The 22,375-nt window shown below is 51.7% G+C and overlaps 1 protein-coding gene across 7 annotated transcripts in view; it reads left to right on the top strand.

Moving 5' to 3' along the window:
* Rols (zinc-RING finger and ankyrin repeat domain-containing protein rolling pebbles) overlaps positions 1–22,375 on the top strand; it is a 403,382-nt gene that overhangs the window by 309,883 nt on the left and 71,124 nt on the right. For all 7 annotated transcript variants that reach the window (XM_077705637.1, XM_077705635.1, XM_077705636.1 and 4 more), the window contains 2 exons: positions 20,785–21,041; positions 21,806–22,046. In XM_077705637.1, the coding sequence (XP_077561763.1) occupies positions 20,785–21,041; positions 21,806–22,046 (498 nt within the window). The remainder of the gene's footprint in view (positions 1–20,784; positions 21,042–21,805; positions 22,047–22,375) is intronic.

Genomic DNA, 22,375 nt, shown 5'->3' with positions numbered 1-22,375 from the left:
AGCCGACCCCCTGACATTAGAGAAAAAAGGGGTCGACCTAAAATTGTGTAAATACGCTACATACCCGAAGCTCACTCATGGAGGTCAGGTAGTTTATCGGTGCATATGCAGTGAAACCTTCATGTAACGAACTTCAATGTAACGAAACCCCCATGCAACGAACCACGTAATTTTCTGTAGCTTCAAGTGTGTGCACACCATGTCTTTTCAACCTCCAGGTGACGAAGTCCCATTTGCCGAAATTTCAATGTAACGAAATTTAATAGGCAATGAGGCACAGAATTTTGGTTGCAGAAGTAGATTTTGGGAGATGGAAGCGCTGGAACGGAGTCTATGTAAAACTCAAACCATGACATGAACCGCCGCAGGTGCAGCAAGCTGGGTCCGTGAGCGAGTGTAGTGCCTACAAGCTGCTTTCCTACAAACTGCATGGGGTGCCGCCGCCGCATGCTGCCGCTTTGCCCTTCGTTCGTGCTCTCACGCTTGTTCGTTTCGTCATTCCATAAAGTACACGGCGATGCATTTTTGGGTCGCACTGAGCTCTGATGAGTCGCTATGAGCCTTGTGCGCAAGTTTTTTCACGGCTGCGTCTGTGATTTCGCGGTGGAAGCAGCTTCTGCCTCGGCCAGAAAATGACCCACATTTCGCACGGCAGTGAAAGGAGCCCGAAGACTTGCGCCAATGGGGAGGAGCGCGTCATTTGGCGAGAGTTTCAAAGCGCTCCAGGCAGCCGGGGCCCCGCCAGAGATGATTACGCTTACCAAGGGCGCTTTCCCAAGCACCTTTTACAGCGCAGTGTGGCAGTTTTTCCCCCTTTACCAGCTTTTTGCTTCCTGCATGAGCAACTTGATTTGCCCCTTGTGTTGTGTTTTATTAAGCGGGTTTCAACATGCGGGTGGTATTCGCGGCTGCGTCCGCGAGCCTGTGCCGTGCGCGGCACGTTTTCGCGTGCAGAAAACGCTCCTCGCGGTTTGCGCTGATTCCCACGTAGATGATTTAACCCTGAGGGTCGAATTTTTTCGTCAAATGCGACCCCCCATGGTCGATTTTTTTTATTGCTGATTTAAATTCTTCGGATGAATCTATTTCGAGAAAAAAAGTTATTGTATTTTTTTAGGGTGACCATAAAGTGACAAAAAAATTGTTTGTGTTGTTACATACATGTAGTTTATTCAATGCATAACAAGGAGAAAAGAGCCTCATCAGTTTCGCAGGCACCCTTGCTCTGTGGCAAGCGCAAGAAGCGAGAGGCGCCCGGTGGTCGTAAGGGGCCGTAGGTGGGCGATACTGAGAGGGCCCCCTCATTACCAGATGCGCAAGCGATAGCTGGCGCGCTGCTGAAGTAAATCATAAAAAAAACTAAAAAAAAGAGCCATCGGCGCAAGAAAATAATTTAGCGTATTTCCGCAGTGTGGTAGCACATGCCAAGCAAGAGAAGTTGGCGAAAAAGGCGCGCTTTTTAAACATACAAGCGATGACGTACATGTACGTTATTGACCATTTTGAAGGTGTTTACCGAGGACGTACATGTATGTTCATGACCCTGAAAGGGTTAAAGCTTTGACGGTGTGTTTTTTTTTGCAAGTGAAGAGTTCCATTTTGGCAATTGGTTAGTTTGAGCTTCGAAAGAGTTGAAGCTTGAGCCGGTTGGTACATAACTTTGAGAGTAGAGGGCAGCGCAGTGAACGAGACTAAGCGGAGACGAGACAAACACAAGCGTTTACCTCAGAAGAGTTGAAGCTTGAGCCGGTTGGTACATAACTTTGGGAGTAGAGGGCAGCGCAAAGAACGATACGAAGCGGAGACGAGACAAACATAAGCGCTTACCTCAGAAGAGTTGAAGCTTGAGCCGGTTGGTATATAACTTTGGGAGTAGAGGGCAGCGCAATGAACGAGACGAAGCGGAGACGAGACAAACACAAGCGCTTACCTCAGAAGAGTTGAAGCTTGAGCCGGTTGGTACATAACTTTGAGAGTAGAGGGCAGCGCAATGAACGAGACAAAGCGGGGACGAGACAAACACAAGCGCTTACCTCAGAAGAGTTGAAGCTTGAGCCGGTTGGTACATAACTTTGGGAGTAGAGGGCAGCGCAAAGAACGATACGAAGCGGAGACGAGACAAACATAAGCGCTTACCTCAGAAGAGTTGAAGCTTCAGCCGGTTGGTACATAACTTTGGGAGTAGAGGGCAGCGCAATGAACGAGATGAAGCGGACACAAGACAAACACAAGTGCTTACCTCAGAAGAGTGGTAGCTTGATCCGGCTGGTACATAACTTTGGGAGTAGAGGGTAGCGCAATGAATGAGACGAAGCGGAGACGAGACAAACACAAGTGCTTACCTCAGAAGAGTTGAAGCTTCAGCCGGTTGGTACATAATTTTGAGAGTAGAGGGCAGCGCAATGAACGAGACAAAGCGGGGACGAGACAAACACAAGCGCTTACCTCAGAAGAGTTGAAGCTTGAGCCGGTTGGTACATAACTTTGGGAGTAGAGGGCAGCGCAAAGAACGATACGAAGCGGAGACGAGACAAACATAAGCGCTTACCTCAGAAGAGTTGAAGCTTGAGCCGGTTGGTACATAACTTTGGGAGTAGAGGGCAGCGCAAAGAACGATACGAAGCGGAGACGAGACAAACACAAGCGCTTACCTCAGAAGAGTTGAAGCTTGAGCCGGTTGGTACATAACTTTGGGAGTAGAGGGCTGCGCAAAGAACGATACGAAGCGGAGTCGAGACAAACATAAGCGCTTACCTCAGAAGAGTTGAAGCTTCAGCCGGTTGGTACATAACTTTGGGAGTAGAGGGCAGCGCAATGAACGAGACGAAGCGGAGACGAGACAAACACAAGCGCTTACCTCAGAAGAGTTGAAGCTTGAGCCGGTTGGTACATAACTTTGGGAGTAGAGGGCAGCGCAATGAACGAGACAAAGCGGAGACGAGACAAACACAAGCGCTTACCTCAGAAGAGTTGAAGCTTGAGCCGGTTGGTACGTAACTTTGGGAGTAGAGGGCAGTGCAATGAACGTGACGAAGTGGAGACGAGACAAACACAAGCGCTTACCTCAGAAGAGTTGAAGCTTGAGCCGGTTGGTACATAACTTTGGGAGTAGAGGGCAGCGCAATGAACGAGATGAAGCAGAGACGAGACAAACACAAGCGCTTACCTCAGAAGAGTTGAAACTTGAGCCAGTTGGTACATAACTTTGGGAGTAGAGGGCAGCGCAATGAACGAGACGAAGCGGAGACGAGACAAACACAAGCGCTTAGAAGAGTTGAAGCTTGAGCTGGTTGGTACATAACTTTGGGAGTAGAGGGCAGCGCAATGAACGAGACGAAGCGGAGACGAGACAAACACAAGCGCCAAGAAGAGTTGAAGCTTGAGCCGGTTGGTACATAACTTTGGGAGTAGAGGGCAGTGCAATGAAAGAGACAAGTGGACACGAGACAAACACAAGCGCTTACCTCAGAAGAGTTGAAGCTTGAGCCGGTTGGTACATAACCTTGGGAGTTGAGGGCTGCGCAATGAACGAGACGAAGTGGAGACGAGACAAACACAAGCGCTTAGAAGAGTTGAAGCTTGAGCCGGTTGGTACATAACTTTGGGAGTAAAGGGCAGCGCAATGAACGAGACGAAGCGGAGACGAGACAAACACAAGCGCTTACCTCAGAAGAGTTGAAGCTTGAGCTGGTTGGTACATAACTTTGGGAGTAGAGGGCAGCACAATGAACGAGACGAAGCGGAGACAAGACAAACACAAGCGCTTACCTCAGATGAGGAGGAGGAGGAGGAATGCCTTTAATGAATGAAGAGAAGTCAGCCTGGCAGCGAGCTTGGCTTGCTACTCTACATGAACATGAGATGTGCGAAAGTGAAGGGAAACGAAGACACAAAAACTCGTACAGACACTACAAAAGCAAATAAGCACACAAACTGAGAAATGCAGAATCACGCACACGGTGCACAAACAGAAGTTGAGTTAAGGCAAACATTCACAGAGTTTCTCTCAGGCTGGAGTCACGAGAGAAATGACACCAAAGCCCGTGTACTCCGTGTTGCCGCGGCAGTTGAGTGCCAAGAACCAATGGCGTCACAAAGCTTCAATGGTGCATCAGCACGCAGTCCCAAAGTTGTCTTCCAGGTTAGCCGCGGGGTGTCATAACGGGGACACACACACAGTACATGTTCTATGTCCTCACGGACACTGCATACTTGACAGTGAAGTCACGAGAGAAATGACACCAAAGCCCGTGTACTCCGTGTTGCCGCGGCAGTTGAGTGCCAAGAACCAATGGCGTCACAAAGCTTCAATGGTGCATCAGCACGCAGTCCCAAAGTTGTCTTCCAGGTTAGCCGCGGGGTGTCATAACGGGGACACACACACAGTACATGTTCTATGTCCTCACGGACACTGCATACTTGACAGTGAGGGGAGGCAACTCGGCGTGTCTTGTGCAAGTAGTGGCTGGTAAAAGCGACGTTGAGGTGAATGCGGTGAACGACTGCTTCGTCGCGCTTTCCCAGGCCACACGGCATTCGAAAAGTGCAGGCGGGATCAATTCTGTGTAATGGCTGATAATTTTTTGTCCCGTCCGTCCATATGGAAAGTTGTGACTGCAGCGCTACGGAGTACGCAAGTGTCGCGGCGTCACGTCTAGAGAAAAGAATCGGGATGATGACACTAGATTGGGTGTGGGCCGCGCAAGCTGTTTCGTCAGCCACCACATTCCCATTCGCCCCACAATGTCCAGGTGCCACTGTAACACTACCTCGTGAAGCATTCTGGCAGCCTGTGTATGTAGGGTGTGTATTTCGTGGGCCAGTTGCTCGCGCGGGAATGATGCTAGTTGCTGTAGCGCCGCCCGTGAATCTGTGAAAATCGCCCACACAGAAGCTTCTTGCCCAAGAATGTACTGCAAAGCGGAGCGCAAGGCAGCAAGTTCTGAGGTCGTCGACGTTGTTTTGTGGCTTAACCTGGCCGCAATTGTGGTGCGCGTTGATGGAACCCAGATTCCGGCAGCAGATGATGTGGCCGTCACCGATCCATAGGGTGGTAGAGTGTCTTGTACCTCTGAGGCAGAGCTAGAACTCAGCGGATGTCCATGGGCCCTAGTCGCCAGCCGCAGATGTAGGCGAAGCTGCTCCTCTTTCACCAGTACACTGGGTAAGAAGCGCCTAGACTCTCGTATGGTCCCCAGCGTAGAAGTTGCCTAGACTCTCGTATGGTCCCCAGCGTAGAAGTTGTCTTCGGAAGACCCAGACAAAACCGCAGAGCTCGGGCCTGCATACTTTCTAACAGCCTTGTATTGGTCTTGGAAAGAGGGCCGAGTACTGGGAGGCTGTATCAGAGCAGTCCTTCTCAGAGTGCTGTGTAGAGACGTAGGAGGGGCCCAACAGAACAACCTCCTGAGCCGCTGGTTAGCATGCGTAGCACCTGAGCAAAGGAGCCCAGTTTCTCCTTCAGGAGACGAACGTGGGGGGACCACGTCATCGACCTGTCAAGTGTTACGCCCAGGAATCGGTGTGAGTCCACAAAGGGTATGGGGACCCCTGCCGCTGAAAGATGATAGCGGGAGACATCACGCCTGGTGAAGGCTATTGCCGCACATTTCCTAGCTGAGATTTCGAGGCCACATCTTGTACCCGCCGCGGTGGCTCAGTGGCTAAGGCGTTGCGCTGCTGAGCACAAGGTCGCGGGTTCGATTCCCGGCCGCGGCGGCCGCTTTTCTGATGGAGGCGAAAAGCAAAAACGCCCGTGTGTACGAGATTTCGGCGCACGTTAAAGATCCCCAGGTGGTCCAAATTAATCCGGAGCCCTCCACTACGGCGCGCCTCATCGCCTGCGCAGCGTCGGCGCGTTAAACGCTACAATCAATCAATCAATCGAGGCCACATCTTGTCAAAAAATCCGCTATAGAGTTGATGGCTTTTTGAAGGCGAGCTTGTAAAACTCGCCTGTTGCGGCCAGAGCTCCAGATGCAGATATCGTCAGCATAGAACGATATTTCGACAGTGTGTGGCACGCACTTCTCAATTCCAATTAGGCTGATATTAAATAGGGTTGGGCTTAAAATGCCGCCCTGTGGCACACCTCGCGTGACATTGTGAGGGGCTGTTTCGCCGTCTTTCGTGGACATAAATACGGATCTGTCAGACAGATAATCGGATATCCACGCATACATGCGACCTCTGATGCCTACCGACTCCAATGCGGATCTTATTGCCTCATGTGCCACACAGTCAAAGGGTGCTTTAATGTCAATGAACACTGCTAGAGTGATGCGACGCTGGGCTTTCACACTCTTTACGTCATTGACAAGGGCAAGCACGTTGTCGATGCTGCTGCGGGACTGTGTGAATCCAGTCATCTGTGGGGCATACACGTTCCGCTCTGTCAAGTCCCAGTCTAGGCGAGCAAGGACCATCTTCTCCATCAGCTTCCCCACACAGCTCAGGAGTGCAATGGGGTGGTAAGACTCTATTTCCGTAGGGATTTTGCCGGGATTGAGCACGGGAACAAGGCGGCCGCGCTACCACAGCTGGGAAACGGGCCGCCTCGAACCTCAGATGAGCTGAAGCTTGAGCCGGTTGGTACATAACTTTGGGAGTAGAGGGCAGCGCAATGAACGAGACGAAGCGGAGACAAGACAAACACAAGTGCTTACCTCAGAAGAGCGGTAGCTTGATCCAGCTGGTACATAACTTTGGGAGTAGAGGGCAGCGCAATGAACGAGACGAAGCAGAGACGAGACAAATACAAGCGCTTACCTCAGAAGAGTTGAAGCTTGAGCCGGTTGGTACATAACTTTGGGAGTAGAGGGCAGTGCAATGAACGAGACGAAGCGGAGACGAGCCAAACACAAGCGCTTACCTCAGATGAGCTGAAGCTTGAGCCGGTTGGTATATAACTTTGGGAGTAGAAGGCAGCGCAATGAATGAGACGAAGCGGAGACGAGACAAACACAAGTGCTTACCTCAGAAGAGCGGTAGCTTGATCCAGCTGGTACATAACTTTGGGAGTAGAGGACAGTGCAAGGAACGAGGCGAAGCTGAGACGACACAAACACAAGCGCTTACCTCAGAAGAGTTGAAGCTTGAGCCGGTTGGTACATAACTTTGGGAGTAGAGGGCAGTGCAATGAACGAGACGAAGCGGAGACGAGCCAAACACAAGCGCTTACCTCAGATGAGCTGAAGCTTGAGCTGGTTGGTATATAACTTTAGGAGTAGAGGGCAGCGCAATGAATGAGACGAAGCTGAGACGAGACAAACACAAGCGCTTACCTCAGAAGAGTTGAAGCTTGAGCCGGTTGGTACATAACTTTGGGAGTAGAGGGCAGCGCAATGAATGAGACGAAGCAGAGACGAGACAAATACAAGTGCTTACCTCAGAAGAGTTGAAGCTTGAGCCAGTTGGTACATAACTTTGGGAGTAGAGGGCAGTGCAATGAACGAGACGAAGCGGAGACAAAACAAACACAAGCGCTTACCTCAGATGAGCTGAAGCTTGAGCCGGTTGGTACATAACTTTGTGAGTAGAGGGAAGCGGAGACGAGACAAACACAAGCGCTTACCTCAGAAGAGTTGAAGCTTGAGCCGGTTGGTCCATAACTTTGGGAGTAGAGGGCAGTGAAATGAACGAGACGAAGCGGAGACAAGACAAACACAAGCGCTTACCTCAGATGAGCTGAAGCTTGAGCCGGTTGGTACATAACTTTGTGAGTAGAGGGAAGCGGAGACGAGACAAACACAAGCGCTTACCTCAGAAGAGTTGAAGCTTGAGCCGGTTGGTACATAACTTTGGGAGTAGAGGGCAGCGCAATGAACGAGACGAAGCGGAGACAAGGCAAACACAAGCGCTTACCTCAGATGAGCTGAAGCTTGAGCTGGTTGGTATATAACTTTAGGAGTAGAGGGCAGCGCAATGAATGAGACGAAGCTGAGACGAGACAAACACAAGCGCTTACCTCAGAAGAGTTGAAGCTTGAGCCGGTTGGTACATAACTTTGGGAGTAGAGGGCAGCGCAATGAACGAGACGAAGCGGAGACAAGGCAAACACAAGCGCTTACCTCAGATGAGCTGAAGCTTGAGCCGGTTGGTACATAACTTTGGGAGTAGAGGGCAGCGCAATGAACGAGACGAAGCGGAGACAAGGCAAACACAAGCGCTTACCTCAGATGAGCTGAAGCTTGAGCCGGTTGGTACATAACTTTGGGAGTAGAGGGCAGCGCAATGAACGAGACGAAGCGGAGACAAGGCAAACACAAGCGCTTACCTCAGATGAGCTGAAGCTTGAGCCGGTTGGTATATAACTTTGGGAGTAGAGGGCAGCGCAATGAATGAGACGAAGCTGAGACGAGACAAACACAAGCGCTTACCTCAGAAGAGTTGAAGCTTGAGCCGGTTGGTACATAACTTTGGGAGTAGAGGGCAGCGCAATGAATGAGACGAAGCAGAGACGAGACAAATACAAGTGCTTACCTCAGAAGAGTTGAAGCTTGAGCCGGTTGGTACATAACTTTGGGAGTAGAGGGCAGCGCAATGAACGAGACGAAGCGGAGACAAGGCAAACACAAGCGCTTACCTCAGATGAGCTGAAGCTTGAGCCGGTTGGTACATAACTTTGGGAGTAGAGGGCAGCGCAATGAACGAGACGAAGCGGAGACAAGGCAAACACAAGCGCTTACCTCAGATGAGCTGAAGCTTGAGCCGGTTGGTACATAACTTTGGGAGTAGAGGGCAGCGCAATGAACGAGACGAAGCGGAGACAAGGCAAACACAAGCGCTTACCTCAGAAGAGTTGAAGCTTGAGCCGGTTGGTACATAACTTTGGGAGTAGAGGGCAGCGCAATGAACGAGACGAAGCGGAGACAAGGCAAACACAAGCGCTTACCTCAGATGAGCTGAAGCTTGAGCCGGTTGGTACATAACTTTGGGAGTAGAGGGCAGCGCAATGAACGAGACGAAGCGGAGACAAGGCAAACACAAGCGCTTACCTCAGATGAGCTGAAGCTTGAGCCGGTTGGTACATAACTTTGGGAGTAGAGGGCAGCGCAATGAACGAGACGAAGCGGAGACAAGGCAAACACAAGCGCTTACCTCAGATGAGCTGAAGCTTGAGCCGGTTGGTACATAACTTTGGGAGTAGAGGGCAGCGCAATGAACGAGACGAAGCGGAGACAAGGCAAACACAAGCGCTTACCTCAGATGAGCTGAAGCTTGAGCCGGTTGGTATATAACTTTGGGAGTAGAGGGCAGCGCAATGAATGAGACGAAGCTGAGACGAGACAAACACAAGCGCTTACCTCAGAAGAGTTGAAGCTTGAGCCGGTTGGTACATAACTTTGGGAGTAGAGGGCAGCGCAATGAATGAGACGAAGCAGAGACGAGACAAATACAAGTGCTTACCTCAGAAGAGTTGAAGCTTGAGCCGGTTGGTACATAACTTTGGGAGTAGAGGGCAGCGCAATGAACGAGACGAAGCGGAGACAAGGCAAACACAAGCGCTTACCTCAGAAGAGTTGAAGCTTGAGCCGGTTGGTACATAACTTTGGGAGTAGAGGGCAGCGCAATGAATGAGACGAAGCAGAGACGAGACAAACACAAGCGCTTACCTCAGAAGAGTTGAAGCTTGAGCCGGTTGGTACATAACTTTGGGAGTAGAGGGCAGCGCAATGAACGAGACGAAGCGGAGACAAGGCAAACACAAGCGCTTACCTCAGATGAGCTGAAGCTTGAGCCGGTTGGTACATAACTTTGGGAGTAGAGGGCAGCGCAATGAATGAGACGAAGCAGAGACGAGACAAACACAAGCGCTTACCTCAGAAGAGTTGAAGCTTGAGCCGGTTGGTACATAACTTTGGGAGTAGAGGGCAGCGCAATGAACGAGACGAAGCGGAGACAAGGCAAACACAAGCGCTTACCTCAGAAGAGTTGAAGCTTGAGCCGGTTGGTACATAACTTTGGGAGTAGAGGGCAGCGCAATGAATGAGACGAAGCAGAGACGAGACAAACACAAGCGCTTACCTCAGAAGAGTTGAAGCTTGAGCCGGTTGGTACATAACTTTGGGAGTAGAGGGCAGCGCAATGAACGAGACGAAGCGGAGACAAGGCAAACACAAGCGCTTACCTCAGAAGAGTTGAAGCTTGAGCCGGTTGGTACATAACTTTGGGAGTAGAGGGCAGCGCAATGAATGAGACGAAGCAGAGACGAGACAAATACAAGTGCTTACCTCAGAAGAGTTGAAGCTTGAGCCGGTTGGTACATAACTTTGGGAGTAGAGGGCAGCGCAATGAACGAGACGAAGCGGAGACAAGGCAAACACAAGCGCTTACCTCAGAAGAGTTGAAGCTTGAGCCGGTTGGTACATAACTTTGGGAGTAGAGGGCAGCGCAATGAATGAGACGAAGCAGAGACGAGACAAACACAAGCGCTTACCTCAGAAGAGTTGAAGCTTGAGCCGGTTGGTACATAACTTTGGGAGTAGAGGGCAGCGCAATGAACGAGACGAAGCGGAGACAAGGCAAACACAAGCGCTTACCTCAGAAGAGTTGAAGCTTGAGCCGGTTGGTACATAACTTTGGGAGTAGAGGGCAGCGCAATGAATGAGACGAAGCAGAGACGAGACAAATACAAGTGCTTACCTCAGAAGAGTTGAAGCTTGAGCCGGTTGGTACATAACTTTGGGAGTAGAGGGCAGCGCAATGAACGAGACGAAGCGGAGACAAGGCAAACACAAGCGCTTACCTCAGAAGAGTTGAAGCTTGAGCCGGTTGGTACATAACTTTGGGAGTAGAGGGCAGCGCAATGAATGAGACGAAGCAGAGACGAGACAAACACAAGCGCTTACCTCAGAAGAGTTGAAGCTTGAGCCGGTTGGTACATAACTTTGGGAGTAGAGGGCAGCGCAATGAACGAGACGAAGCGGAGACAAGGCAAACACAAGCGCTTACCTCAGATGAGCTGAAGCTTGAGCCGGTTGGTACATAACTTTGGGAGTAGAGGGCAGCGCAATGAATGAGACGAAGCAGAGACGAGACAAACACAAGCGCTTACCTCAGAAGAGTTGAAGCTTGAGCCGGTTGGTACATAACTTTGGGAGTAGAGGGCAGCGCAATGAACGAGACGAAGCGGAGACAAGGCAAACACAAGCGCTTACCTCAGAAGAGTTGAAGCTTGAGCCGGTTGGTACATAACTTTGGGAGTAGAGGGCAGCGCAATGAACGAGACGAAGCGGAGACAAGGCAAACACAAGCGCTTACCTCAGATGAGCTGAAGCTTGAGCCGGTTGGTACATAACTTTGGGAGTAGAGGGCAGCGCAATGAACGAGACGAAGCGGAGACAAGGCAAACACAAGCGCTTACCTCAGATGAGCTGAAGCTTGAGCCGGTTGGTACATAACTTTGGGAGTAGAGGGCAGCGCAATGAACGAGACGAAGCGGAGACAAGGCAAACACAAGCGCTTACCTCAGATGAGCTGAAGCTTGAGCCGGTTGGTACATAACTTTGGGAGTAGAGGGCAGCGCAATGAACGAGACGAAGCGGAGACAAGGCAAACACAAGCGCTTACCTCAGATGAGCTGAAGCTTGAGCCGGTTGGTATATAACTTTGGGAGTAGAGGGCAGCGCAATGAATGAGACGAAGCTGAGACGAGACAAACACAAGCGCTTACCTCAGAAGAGTTGAAGCTTGAGCCGGTTGGTACATAACTTTGGGAGTAGAGGGCAGCGCAATGAATGAGACGAAGCAGAGACGAGACAAATACAAGTGCTTACCTCAGAAGAGTTGAAGCTTGAGCCGGTTGGTACATAACTTTGGGAGTAGAGGGCAGCGCAATGAATGAGACGAAGCTGAGACGAGACAAACACAAGCGCTTACCTCAGAAGAGTTGAAGCTTGAGCCGGTTGGTACATAACTTTGGGAGTAGAGGGCAGCGCAATGAATGAGACGAAGCAGAGACGAGACAAATACAAGTGCTTACCTCAGAAGAGTTGAAGCTTGAGCCAGTTGGTACATAACTTTGTGAGTAGAGGGAAGCGGAGACGAGACAAACACAAGCGCTTACCTCAGAAGAGTTGAAGCTTGAGCCGGTTGGTACATAACTTTGGGAGTAGAGGGCAGCGCAATGAATGAGACGAAGCAGAGACGAGACAAATACAAGTGCTTACCTCAGAAGAGTTGAAGCTTGAGCCGGTTGGTACATAACTTTGTGAGTAGAGGGAAGCGGAGACGAGACAAACACAAGCGCTTACCTCAGAAGAGTTGAAGCTTGAGCCGGTTGGTACATAACTTTGGGAGTAGAGGGCAGCGCAATGAACGAGACGAAGCGGAGACAAGGCAAACACAAGCGCTTACCTCAGATGAGCTGAAGCTTGAGCTGGTTGGTATATAACTTTAGGAGTAGAGGGCAGCGCAATGAATGAGACGAAGCTGAGACGAGACAAACACAAGCGCTTACCTCAGAAGAGTTGAAGCTTGAGCCGGTTGGTACATAACTTTGGGAGTAGAGGGCAGCGCAATGAACGAGACGAAGCGGAGACAAGGCAAACACAAGCGCTTACCTCAGATGAGCTGAAGCTTGAGCTGGTTGGTATATAACTTTGGGAGTAGAGGGCAGCGCAATGAATGAGACGAAGCTGAGACGAGACAAACACAAGCGCTTACCTCAGAAGAGTTGAAGCTTGAGCCGGTTGGTACATAACTTTGGGAGTAGAGGGCAGCGCAATGAATGAGACGAAGCAGAGACGAGACAAACACAAGCGCTTACCTCAGAAGAGTTGAAGCTTGAGCCGGTTGGTACATAACTTTGGGAGTAGAGGGCAGCGCAATGAATGAGACGAAGCTGAGACGAGACAAACACAAGCGCTTACCTCAGAAGAGTTGAAGCTTGAGCCGGTTGGTACATAACTTTGGGAGTAGAGGGCAGCGCAATGAATGAGACGAAGCAGAGACGAGACAAATACAAGTGCTTACCTCAGAAGAGTTGAAGCTTGAGCCAGTTGGTACATAACTTTGGGAGTAGAGGGCAGTGCAATGAACGAGACGAAGCGGAGACAAAACAAACACAAGCGCTTACCTCAGATGAGCTGAAGCTTGAGCCGGTTGGTACATAACTTTGTGAGTAGAGGGAAGCGGAGACGAGACAAACACAAGCGCTTACCTCAGAAGAGTTGAAGCTTGAGCCGGTTGGTCCATAACTTTGGGAGTAGAGGGCAGTGAAATGAACGAGACGAAGCGGAGACAAGACAAACACAAGCGCTTACCTCAGATGAGCTGAAGCTTGAGCCGGTTGGTACATAACTTTGTGAGTAGAGGGAAGCGGAGACGAGACAAACACAAGCGCTTACCTCAGAAGAGTTGAAGCTTGAGCCGGTTGGTACATAACTTTGGGAGTAGAGGGCAGCGCAATGAACGAGACGAAGCGGAGACAAGGCAAACACAAGCGCTTACCTCAGATGAGCTGAAGCTTAGCCGGTTGGTACATAACTTTGAGAGTAGAGGGCAGTGCAATGAACGAGGCGAAGTGGTACTTTCGCCTGGATTGATGGACAACAGTAACCCCTAAACAGCTCCGTTGTTAAAATACGTAACAAAATACACGAAAGAGACTACAGGCTCTGAGCACACATTTCCAAATACAGTGTAGACCATTTATAACGTAACCGCTTATAGTGCGGGACCGGATATAACGCGGGTTTTCGTGACTACCGGTTTGCCTCCCATAGAACTCGATGCATAAGCATACCGCTTAAGATGCGGTTGGCCGAAGCACAATACCGTTTATAGTGCGGTTTTTCGGCGGGTCTGCTCATCGACAGGCGCAGCTGGGCCATCGTTTTAGGGTAGCAAAAGAAAAAAAGAAATGATGAAATCGGCCATCTGACGCAGCGCGCACCCCTTGCTCTCCTCTAACTTCGACACGGAAGCAAAAAATGGGCACCCTTTAGTTTGCGCGTACGTGATAACCACAGCTGTCCTTGCTTGATGCACCTCGGAAGATAGCGACCGGCTCCCCGTCCGCCCGTGGCAGGTTGTTTCTATTAATCGTGAACCGCATGGCCCGTTTTCGCACACGAATTGTGCACATCGGCGTTGTGCGTGCGTTTATTTTCATGCTCGCGTCTACGATTCCGCGCTGGCGGTGGCTTCTTCGCGTGGCAGTGGGAGGAGCCTGACGACTTGCACCAATGGAAAGACGCGCATCAAATGGCGGGAAAGCCGGTCGTGGTTTAGGCTAAAGTCCCTCGATCAGATGAAGGGACTTTAGTTTAGGCTTACCGCTGCAGTATTTTTTGATGGGCGCTTTCACAAGCAGCGTGGATGGCAGTTTATATTCCACTTTGCGGTCACATTATCAGCTCTTTTCTTGCATGAGCATCTTCGCTTGCGCCTCGTGCGGCATTTCAGCGAGCGGTTAGAAGTGGTCGCTGGAGCTGCCTACACCGCTTCACGGCCAGTGCCGACGCCATGTTGCCGCCTCTTACCGCGCCGCACACATTACACATTACGTAGTGTATCCGCGCCGGCGTCGCCGCGCCTGCAGCGTACGCTGCACATTTTCGCGAGAAATCGCTCCATGCGGTTCACGCTTTAGAACGTTGTGCAGATAAGCCACCTCTCTTCCCGAACAAGCGAGCCGCGCGAAGATTTCCACCACCAGTACGTTGCGCTGATAAGCAGCCGCCTTCGGCATCATGAACGGAAGGTGGGGTAAAAAAAAAATCCCGCTGGCATTTCTTATCATGTCCTGCGGCATCTTCATAGACGCAAAAAACGCAGCCATGGTCTTTCAAAGCACAAACACAACGGAAGTTAAAGCCGCACTCGCCGTTTGTAAGACCGCGCTTTTACAATGTGTGAGACCCGGCAGCAGCGGCTGATGTTAAAAATAATACGCAATAAAGACCCTTTCTTCGTTTTTAGGCGCTGTGCGTTTGGGTGATAAAAAATTTAGGATGACTTGAGAGGTAGGTGGCGATTTGGTTGAATTCGCGCACGTTTTGGTTATAGTCCGGTACCGCTTATAGTGCGGATTTTTGCGGCTCCCGCGACATACGTTATAAGCGGTCTACACTGTATACTAAACATTGTGATGCGAGTCGCTGCTCGCCAAAGCAGCATAAATTCAGGTAAACTTTACTACTGCGGCAGAGCAACCGTACTCAACCGACCAGGCATGGTACACCGTGAACAATTAAGGGATGAAGTAAGGCACACATATAAAATACAGGGGCTTATGTCCAAAGCATTTTCAGTGCGTATGAACGGCTCACACGTGCCAGGCTTTTTCGAAGCATAGTCTTTGGAAGAATGGTTGTGGCGCAACTACACGCTTCTTTTCAAGTCCTCCAATACCGGAATGTGTGCAATATTTGACAAAGCCATAACCGAAGGTATGAATATTTACATCACAAAGGCGGGTCGATGGCGTTGCCCTAAAATCGTCGCGTCTCATTCAGTGTATTAATACATTTCTACTAACCACGTCACGTGTACTGGATGGGAGGTTTTATACAGACCTAAGCAGATAGGCCTATGTGGGAGCGTGATGCTTGACAGCCCCGTGCAGCCCTGTGCCCACTGCAAAAACCACAAATCCAAAGCCTTCGCAGGAGGACGAGCACGGAAACAAGACACCACAGATTGCAACTGGCTGCTCGAGGTTTAATTGTGAATGCCTTTTTCACATACATTGCCCCGTAACGTACTCGAAACTCTACGGAGTTAAGGCTGGGTTTAAAGGGGCCCTAAACAAGGTTCCAAAGGTTGCGATTTTACGTGTGCAATCGCTGGAGTATGGGGGTGTGCGAATGCCGAATAGTAACCTTCGAATCGAATATCAAATATCAATTTTCTTTACAGGCCTCGATTTTTTATAGGTTTTTGTGCAAAATCAGAAGCTACTTCGCATGTTCGGGAGACATGACATTCTTTTTCAACCTGGAGAACCCACTTTTCAACTCGCATTGGCGGTACTCCAGGAATCTGGAGTGGCACGATAGGCATTTGGGGGAAAAATAAAAATAAAACAACTTCCATTGGAGTTGCTGTACTGCAATCATAGGCAACAACTATTCAGAGCCTCGTAACTCAAAAGCGAGCACTTTGCTGGCATGAACAATAGGACGCGAAAGCAATCGTGGACCACAATAAGGCACTTCTTCGGAAGCACATAAGCAGCGGGAAGCGTGAATAATATGTAGCGGAAGGACAGCTCGCGCTACAGTCGCCGTGGACAAGCCTGCACTATCCACTGTGGTCTACGAAACAAGAAAACACGTAGTAACCATACACCAACTGCATTAAAAACAGAGAGAACCGCCTTTCATTTTAAATTAACGGAAGCGCTGTCAAAACGGCGGCGGTCTTTATCAGAAGCTGCCCTAACATGTAAACATCCAGTCGCACGATTTACAATGGCGGCCAGAGTCGATGGCGATGGCTTGAAAAAAAAGATCTTATCGATGCAATTACAGATTACTCCATGCAGCGGGATAACATTTACGGCCTCAAGCGCGCTCGTCGAAAGAGCGGTTATGATGAAACTTGCCGGGTAGACGGGGTAGCAGCAGTGCGTTAGTGTGCGCCGACATCTCTCGCTTTTGCAAAGCCAGGGAGCGTTTGGAAACTCCACTCGGCTCTTCGAAAAATCGAATAGTAGATATTCGATTCGCGAATCGAATTATTCGCGGAGGTACTATTCGATTCGTACTCGAATATTCGAGTATTCGCACACCCCTACTGGAGTACTATCCAAGGAATGTCCTTCCGCAAAAATGGTTTAAAAGCTTTGAGTATTAGCAGAGTTATCGTTCAAAGCTCTAGGCCAGCAATGAGGCCTAGAGCTTTAACCCTATCATCGCGCCTCCAAAGCACTGTGGAAGCTGCGGCATCACCGACCAGGCACAAGGCCACCTAGTGAAACAGGCCAAGGCCCTTGCTGGTTTGAGAGAGAGAGAGCCACTTTATTTTACAACTGGGATTTAGGGGGGAGGGATGGCCGAAGCCCATACGGCTTCGGCGACCGCAAGGGCCCATGCGGTTCGAGTTTCCTGAACCGCCAGGTCCGAGCTCCCCAAGGCCTGTTCCCAGTGGTGGGGCGTGGGGTAGGAGGGAAATGGGTTGTGTGGACACTCACACAGCGAATGAAAGTGGGTATCACGTTGGTGGCAATGAGGGCAGTGTGGTGTTGGAAACTTGAGTGGGTGCGTGTGTGTGAGCGTGGTTCTGTGGGGAAGCAGTGAGTTTGTAGGATGCGCCACATGTTGGCGGCAGCGTGCTTTAGTGACGGGTGAGGTGGGGGATAGTGCCTGCGAAGGAGTCGGTAGTGCTTGGGCGACTTCTCGATATGTTAGAAGTGCATACCGAGAAGCCGTCGGGACACCGTTGTTTACCGGAAAAAAGAGGCCTGCTCGGGTGGTCAGTGCTCGAGCTTGATGGTGGGCCGCCTCATTACCGCCTATTCCAGTGTGGGCCGGGGTCCACAGCAGCGACGCGGGTTGGGTGGGGGGCTTCTTCCGCAAGATTTGCAGTGCTACTTTAGATATGGTGCCTTTGGCAAAGTTGCGAAGTGCTTGTTGGGAATCCGTGAAAATTTTCATGGGGGTGGGGGTTTGTGTGAGGGCGAGGGCCACTGCCGATTCCTCCGCTGTCACCGGGGAGTTAGTGAAAATGGTTATGCAATTGGTTGGTGCATCTGTGAGTGAGGTAAGCACTACTGCAGTGAAGGCTTCCTTGGAGTGATACTGTGCTGCGTCCACGTACAGCGTGTGCTCCGAAGGTGGGTAGTGGGTGTTGTGGTGTCTTGCTCTAGCTTGTCGTCTGGCCGAATGGAAGGTTGTGTGCATGTTTCGAGGAATTGGCCTGATCTTGATAAGTTGACGTAGGTCGTTTGGGATGACCTGAGGTGGGTCGAGGGGTACTGGTGGGTTGAGGTTAATTGAGATGCGCGCATCCATTGGCTCGGCTCGGCGGCACGTCACGTTTTTTTTTAGCAGTCGACGGGCAGTCTCCACCTACTACGGCGGCTACTGCTGAGCGAGGCGGGTCGGCGGTCGGCCCTCATCGAACTCCTGTGTGGCCGTGCTCCTCTCGTTGGCCGTGCTTGCGTCGGCAGGTCAGTTTTAGAATAGGGGAAACAAGCATTTGCAGGCCAGATAGGGGTTCCCAAACATAACATGCTCGCTCACGACAGTAACTGAAGATTTCCACCGACGACTAGCGGCCCGCTAGTGTTTCTGCATGTGGCGCTGTCGCGGCGAACAGGTCCCTCCGAGGCCGGGTCGTGCAGAAAAGGCTGAGTATCACTGCAGTTATTCCGTCACCGCTTTACAAAGCCACGCAGACGATGATCACTAGCGCAGCCCTTCACTGCGCTATCACCCGCTTTCACGCACCCATAAACTGATTTTCAGCGAGTCCCGCTCTGGCAGGTGGTGGCAAGTTTAAGCTGCTGCAGTGTATGCCGTGTTGTGCATGCACCGCACAGTGCACGATTGTGTGGTTGCCGAGGTCGCACATGCATCGGCGCCTCCCCCTGCAGAGACGCCCCGTGTTTTTCAGTGTTATTCATGCCTTGTAATTGATGCGCTATATCTACAAACTCGGCTAAGCTTGTGTGACAGATGGCAACAGTCAACATTTGTCCCTACTAAGATACGCCAAGTCACCGGTGCCAGAGCGCCGCTCGCCAGAACCGCTCAAACGTGCACCCGCGTTTACCCCAGATCCGGGAACACTAATTGGCTGCAGCGTTTAAAGGAGCCCACCCATAGTGGCGTCATACTGTTCAGTGCTTTGTGCGTCACAGAGGCTGCGTCAGAGCAAAAATTTACATCAGAGTGCGGCAGTATGGCAACGAGGATCGGCAGGTAAACAAGGAAAGAAAGGAAGATTCTTTATGCATGTTTGTGCGGCCCCTGCTTTATGAAGATGTGTAATATTTGGTATATGTCGTCGTGAAGGGGTACTCCAGCGATTGTGCAATTTAAATGCTGACCTCGGGAAACCTATTTAGGGCCTCTTTAAGTCTATTGTAGATACGGGACACAGATGACTGGGTGCCAGTATTATGTAGCCATCAACGCAAAAAATTACACCATCTTCCCGTGGGGAACCCTGATGAGGATGCGAAGCATCGTGGCGGTTCCGTGGGGTTCCATTGTGTTGCCGTTATGTTGAGTGATCTGGTTTTTACTAGCGCCAGAGGGAATTCCGCGTCCGGGTCCACACCGGTGGCAAAGGCACGCAAGTGCTGTTGTGTTACGGTGAGTAGGCGGTGGTTCTCAAGGCGCCGAAACTCGTCCATCATATTCTTGTCGATGTTGTCTCTGTGGTAGAATCGGTAGTCTCCGTCAGCTTTGGTCAGGTAAAGGTTGTTGACATTGGTGCACCGGCTGAGAGCAATGTACACGCCCTCCTCTTCGCAGCTTTGTCTTCTCGTTCTTCTTCGGCGGTTCCCCTACGGGAAGGTGACTACGGTGGTTGAACGCGAACCTATCTCGTGATGGATTCTTTGGTTGGCCAATCCCTGGGGCCATCCTGCCACAATCAGCATCAGAGGCGCTGCGGACAGGGCTGGTTGAGCTGCAAGGCGCGTGGCGCTTCCCGCCACAGCTTTCCCACGGGAAATTCAGCATCCCCCTCTAAAGTTTTCAGTTCGTCGTTTCCGTTGACGTTCAGCTTCGCGTGCTTTCGTTGTATCAGTAGCTTCTTTACGTAGTTTGAATGAGTCGAGGACATAAGGCGCGTTCGTAGCACTTGCTCCTGTCCCGGATTTGTAGCGTAGTGGGAAGAGCACCGCGTATCTCCCGTTGCGGCCAGAGAGTCGTGGGATCGAAACCGGGCGCCGCTAACAGTTAATTTTTTTATAGTGTAGTATCGCGGAGCTGTGGGTGTAAGGAGGAGCTTTGCACATGCGCAGTGAGCGTGTGGACGGCGCCGCCATCAACGACGCAGGATCAGGCGAGCCTAAGAAATGCTCCGCATTTAAAAGCAGAAATGCAAGAAAAACACGCAAACACTAAAACTGAAACATTGGCATATCATGTGCAAAATATTGCTGCAATCCGTGCATTTACGCTTTGCATTCGCCTTTTTGCATGACCACAACTCAGTCACGTGAATCACAACTCAATTCTGCTAGAACATAATCACCACAAGAAAGTAATTTGCAGTGCTCTCGTTTGATTCTTTTGCACCCGCAAACTCTCTCTCATTGTTGCAACATGCTGTAAATTTAGACAACCATCGCTCAGTGCGTTTGCGGGAGCTGCATCTGCTCTGCACCACTTTTGCCCGTGAGACAAAAGCACAGGTGGGAACCGCCCCACTTGTGCACTGCCCAAAAGCAGCTGCGACTAACAATCGAGGGCAAACCGCTAGAGCATCCCGCTTCGACCGGCCCCATGGCGTTCCGAGGGTTCCTGCTCTCGGCAGGCCAATGCGTGGGGCGGCGATAAAGGGTGCACAGTGGCGTGGGTTCGCGACAGTAAAAAGAGGAAAGCCGTGAAGAAGGAGGGTGCTACCTTGGCCATTTTGGGGACCTTGGGTGTCACTTGGAAATGTGAATCGGGACTTTCCCAGAAGGCAATGTACAGAGCTAGGGAAGCTGACTTGTGAAGCACCCAGCGGCTGTCTAGCAAGTAGGCCATGCTGCAGCGCCAACAACAACCTTGTTGTAACTGGCCTTGGAGCTATAGGGCGAGCATGGCGAGTGGGGGGAGGGTGTGGGTTTCTTCCAGCAGCCCCGCCCATGTGAGTGCCCCCCCGCTGGCGGTGCAGGTGCGGGGCCTGCTGCAGGTGTGCGTGGCGTCGCTGAGCCCGCTGCGGCCGCACGAGCTGTACCACAGTGTGAATGCGGGTGCCATCTACGACCCCCTGACCTGGGCCGACTTCCAGCAGCGCCTGGACGCCCTGACCAGCGCCCAGTTCCTCGTACAGCGCAACGACGGCTCTCTCATGCTGGCCCACCCGTCGCTGCGCGAGTGGCTTACGCGGCGCGACGAGAACGACAGCACCAAGTTTCTCTGCGATGTCAGGTGCTCTCCCGATGCCCTCCCAGCATTCCTCCTCCTCCCACAGAGCACGTGGGCTGGCCCAGCAGGGCCTCCTCCCCGACGGGGCGTGGGGGCAGCATCAGCGGTGCACGTAATGCTTGCACTACTCAAAAGCCTGCCGCTGCGCCCTCCAGTTTGCAGTGCCACGTGGGACCATTCATTGCTTCGCGGTTCACGTAGAATCAATTCAAATCCCAGCACCACCCTATTCGGCACCGGCTCTGACGTTTTGTGCGCAGGCGAGCGTGCACAGCAGGCATTTAATGGCTAGCGCACATTTGCGAGGTGCAGAACACTGGCCACATCCCCCGTGGAGCCCCATGGGCATTCAGAGGCATTAGGGGACGCTCGCAGCTGCTGTGGAAGCTTGGGAAGTGCAGAGCTGGAGCAAGTCATCCGCAGTGAATGATAGGCTGTCAGCTCGTGGGCAGACTGCAGGTGTGATGCAGAAGCTGCTACCATGTTAGCCGATTGCCACTGGCAGGCCAAGTGGGCCGTACAAGGTCCGTTGGTGTAGTCGGTCCATTTATTCATTCTATTTGTTTCTCTAGTACATCCACAAATGTCCCTAGGTAGCGTATACATGAGGTTGTCCAGCTTTGGGAAGGATGGCACCTGCGATGGCTGACGTGAAATTGGAGCGGTGCGTGGCGTCGATTCTATTCTACGATTAGACTTTCTCCCAGGCCCTAAGAGCACCCCCCCCCCCCCTGATACCCCTGACACCGCCCCTGGCTGCTGCGCAGGGCGGGCCACGCGTGCATCGCCCTGCGGCTGTCGCGCATCGAGGCCCCCCTGGAGGCCCCCCAGCTGCTGGAGCTGGGCCACCACGCGCTCAAGGCGCACCTCTACCGGGGCCTGGCACACGGCTCCCTGCCCCCCGAGTGCAGCCCCCGCGACCTCCAGGCCCTCTGGCTCTTCTTCAGCGCCGCCTGCATCGGACCTGCCCTCGCCACACCTTCCAACCTGCACAGCCCCAACGTCAAGGTGCAGCGGCCGTTTACACGAGCCAAGCTCATTACTCGCAGCAGCTCATTGACGCGGAAAAGGCCAAAAGCAGGAAGACGGGTGGTACCGTCGCCTCAGCCGCTTTCCCACATCACAAATCGTGAATGCACGGTCTAATGGGTGGGCCGAGCTTGTCTAGGTGTTGTTCTGAACAGCAGGGACATACATGGGAGAGTAAAATAAGTGCAGTCTGCAGGTAGTCCTGCCTAGAGCCACTGAATAAGCTACGCTTAAGAGTAACGACACTGACAAACGGCGGCAGCCATTATGGCGCCTGACGCCAGGGTGGCCAGCTTTATGCGCCCTAT

The sequence above is a fragment of the Haemaphysalis longicornis genome, unplaced genomic scaffold (genome assembly GCF_048455015.1).
Source record: "Haemaphysalis longicornis isolate Haplotype H1 unplaced genomic scaffold, Haemaphysalis longicornis Haplotype H1 scaffold_4, whole genome shotgun sequence".
Classification (NCBI taxonomy): Eukaryota; Metazoa; Arthropoda; class Arachnida; order Ixodida; family Ixodidae; genus Haemaphysalis; species Haemaphysalis longicornis.
Note: the sequence above shows the minus strand (reverse complement) of the source record. Positions and strands in the feature narration are given on the sequence as shown.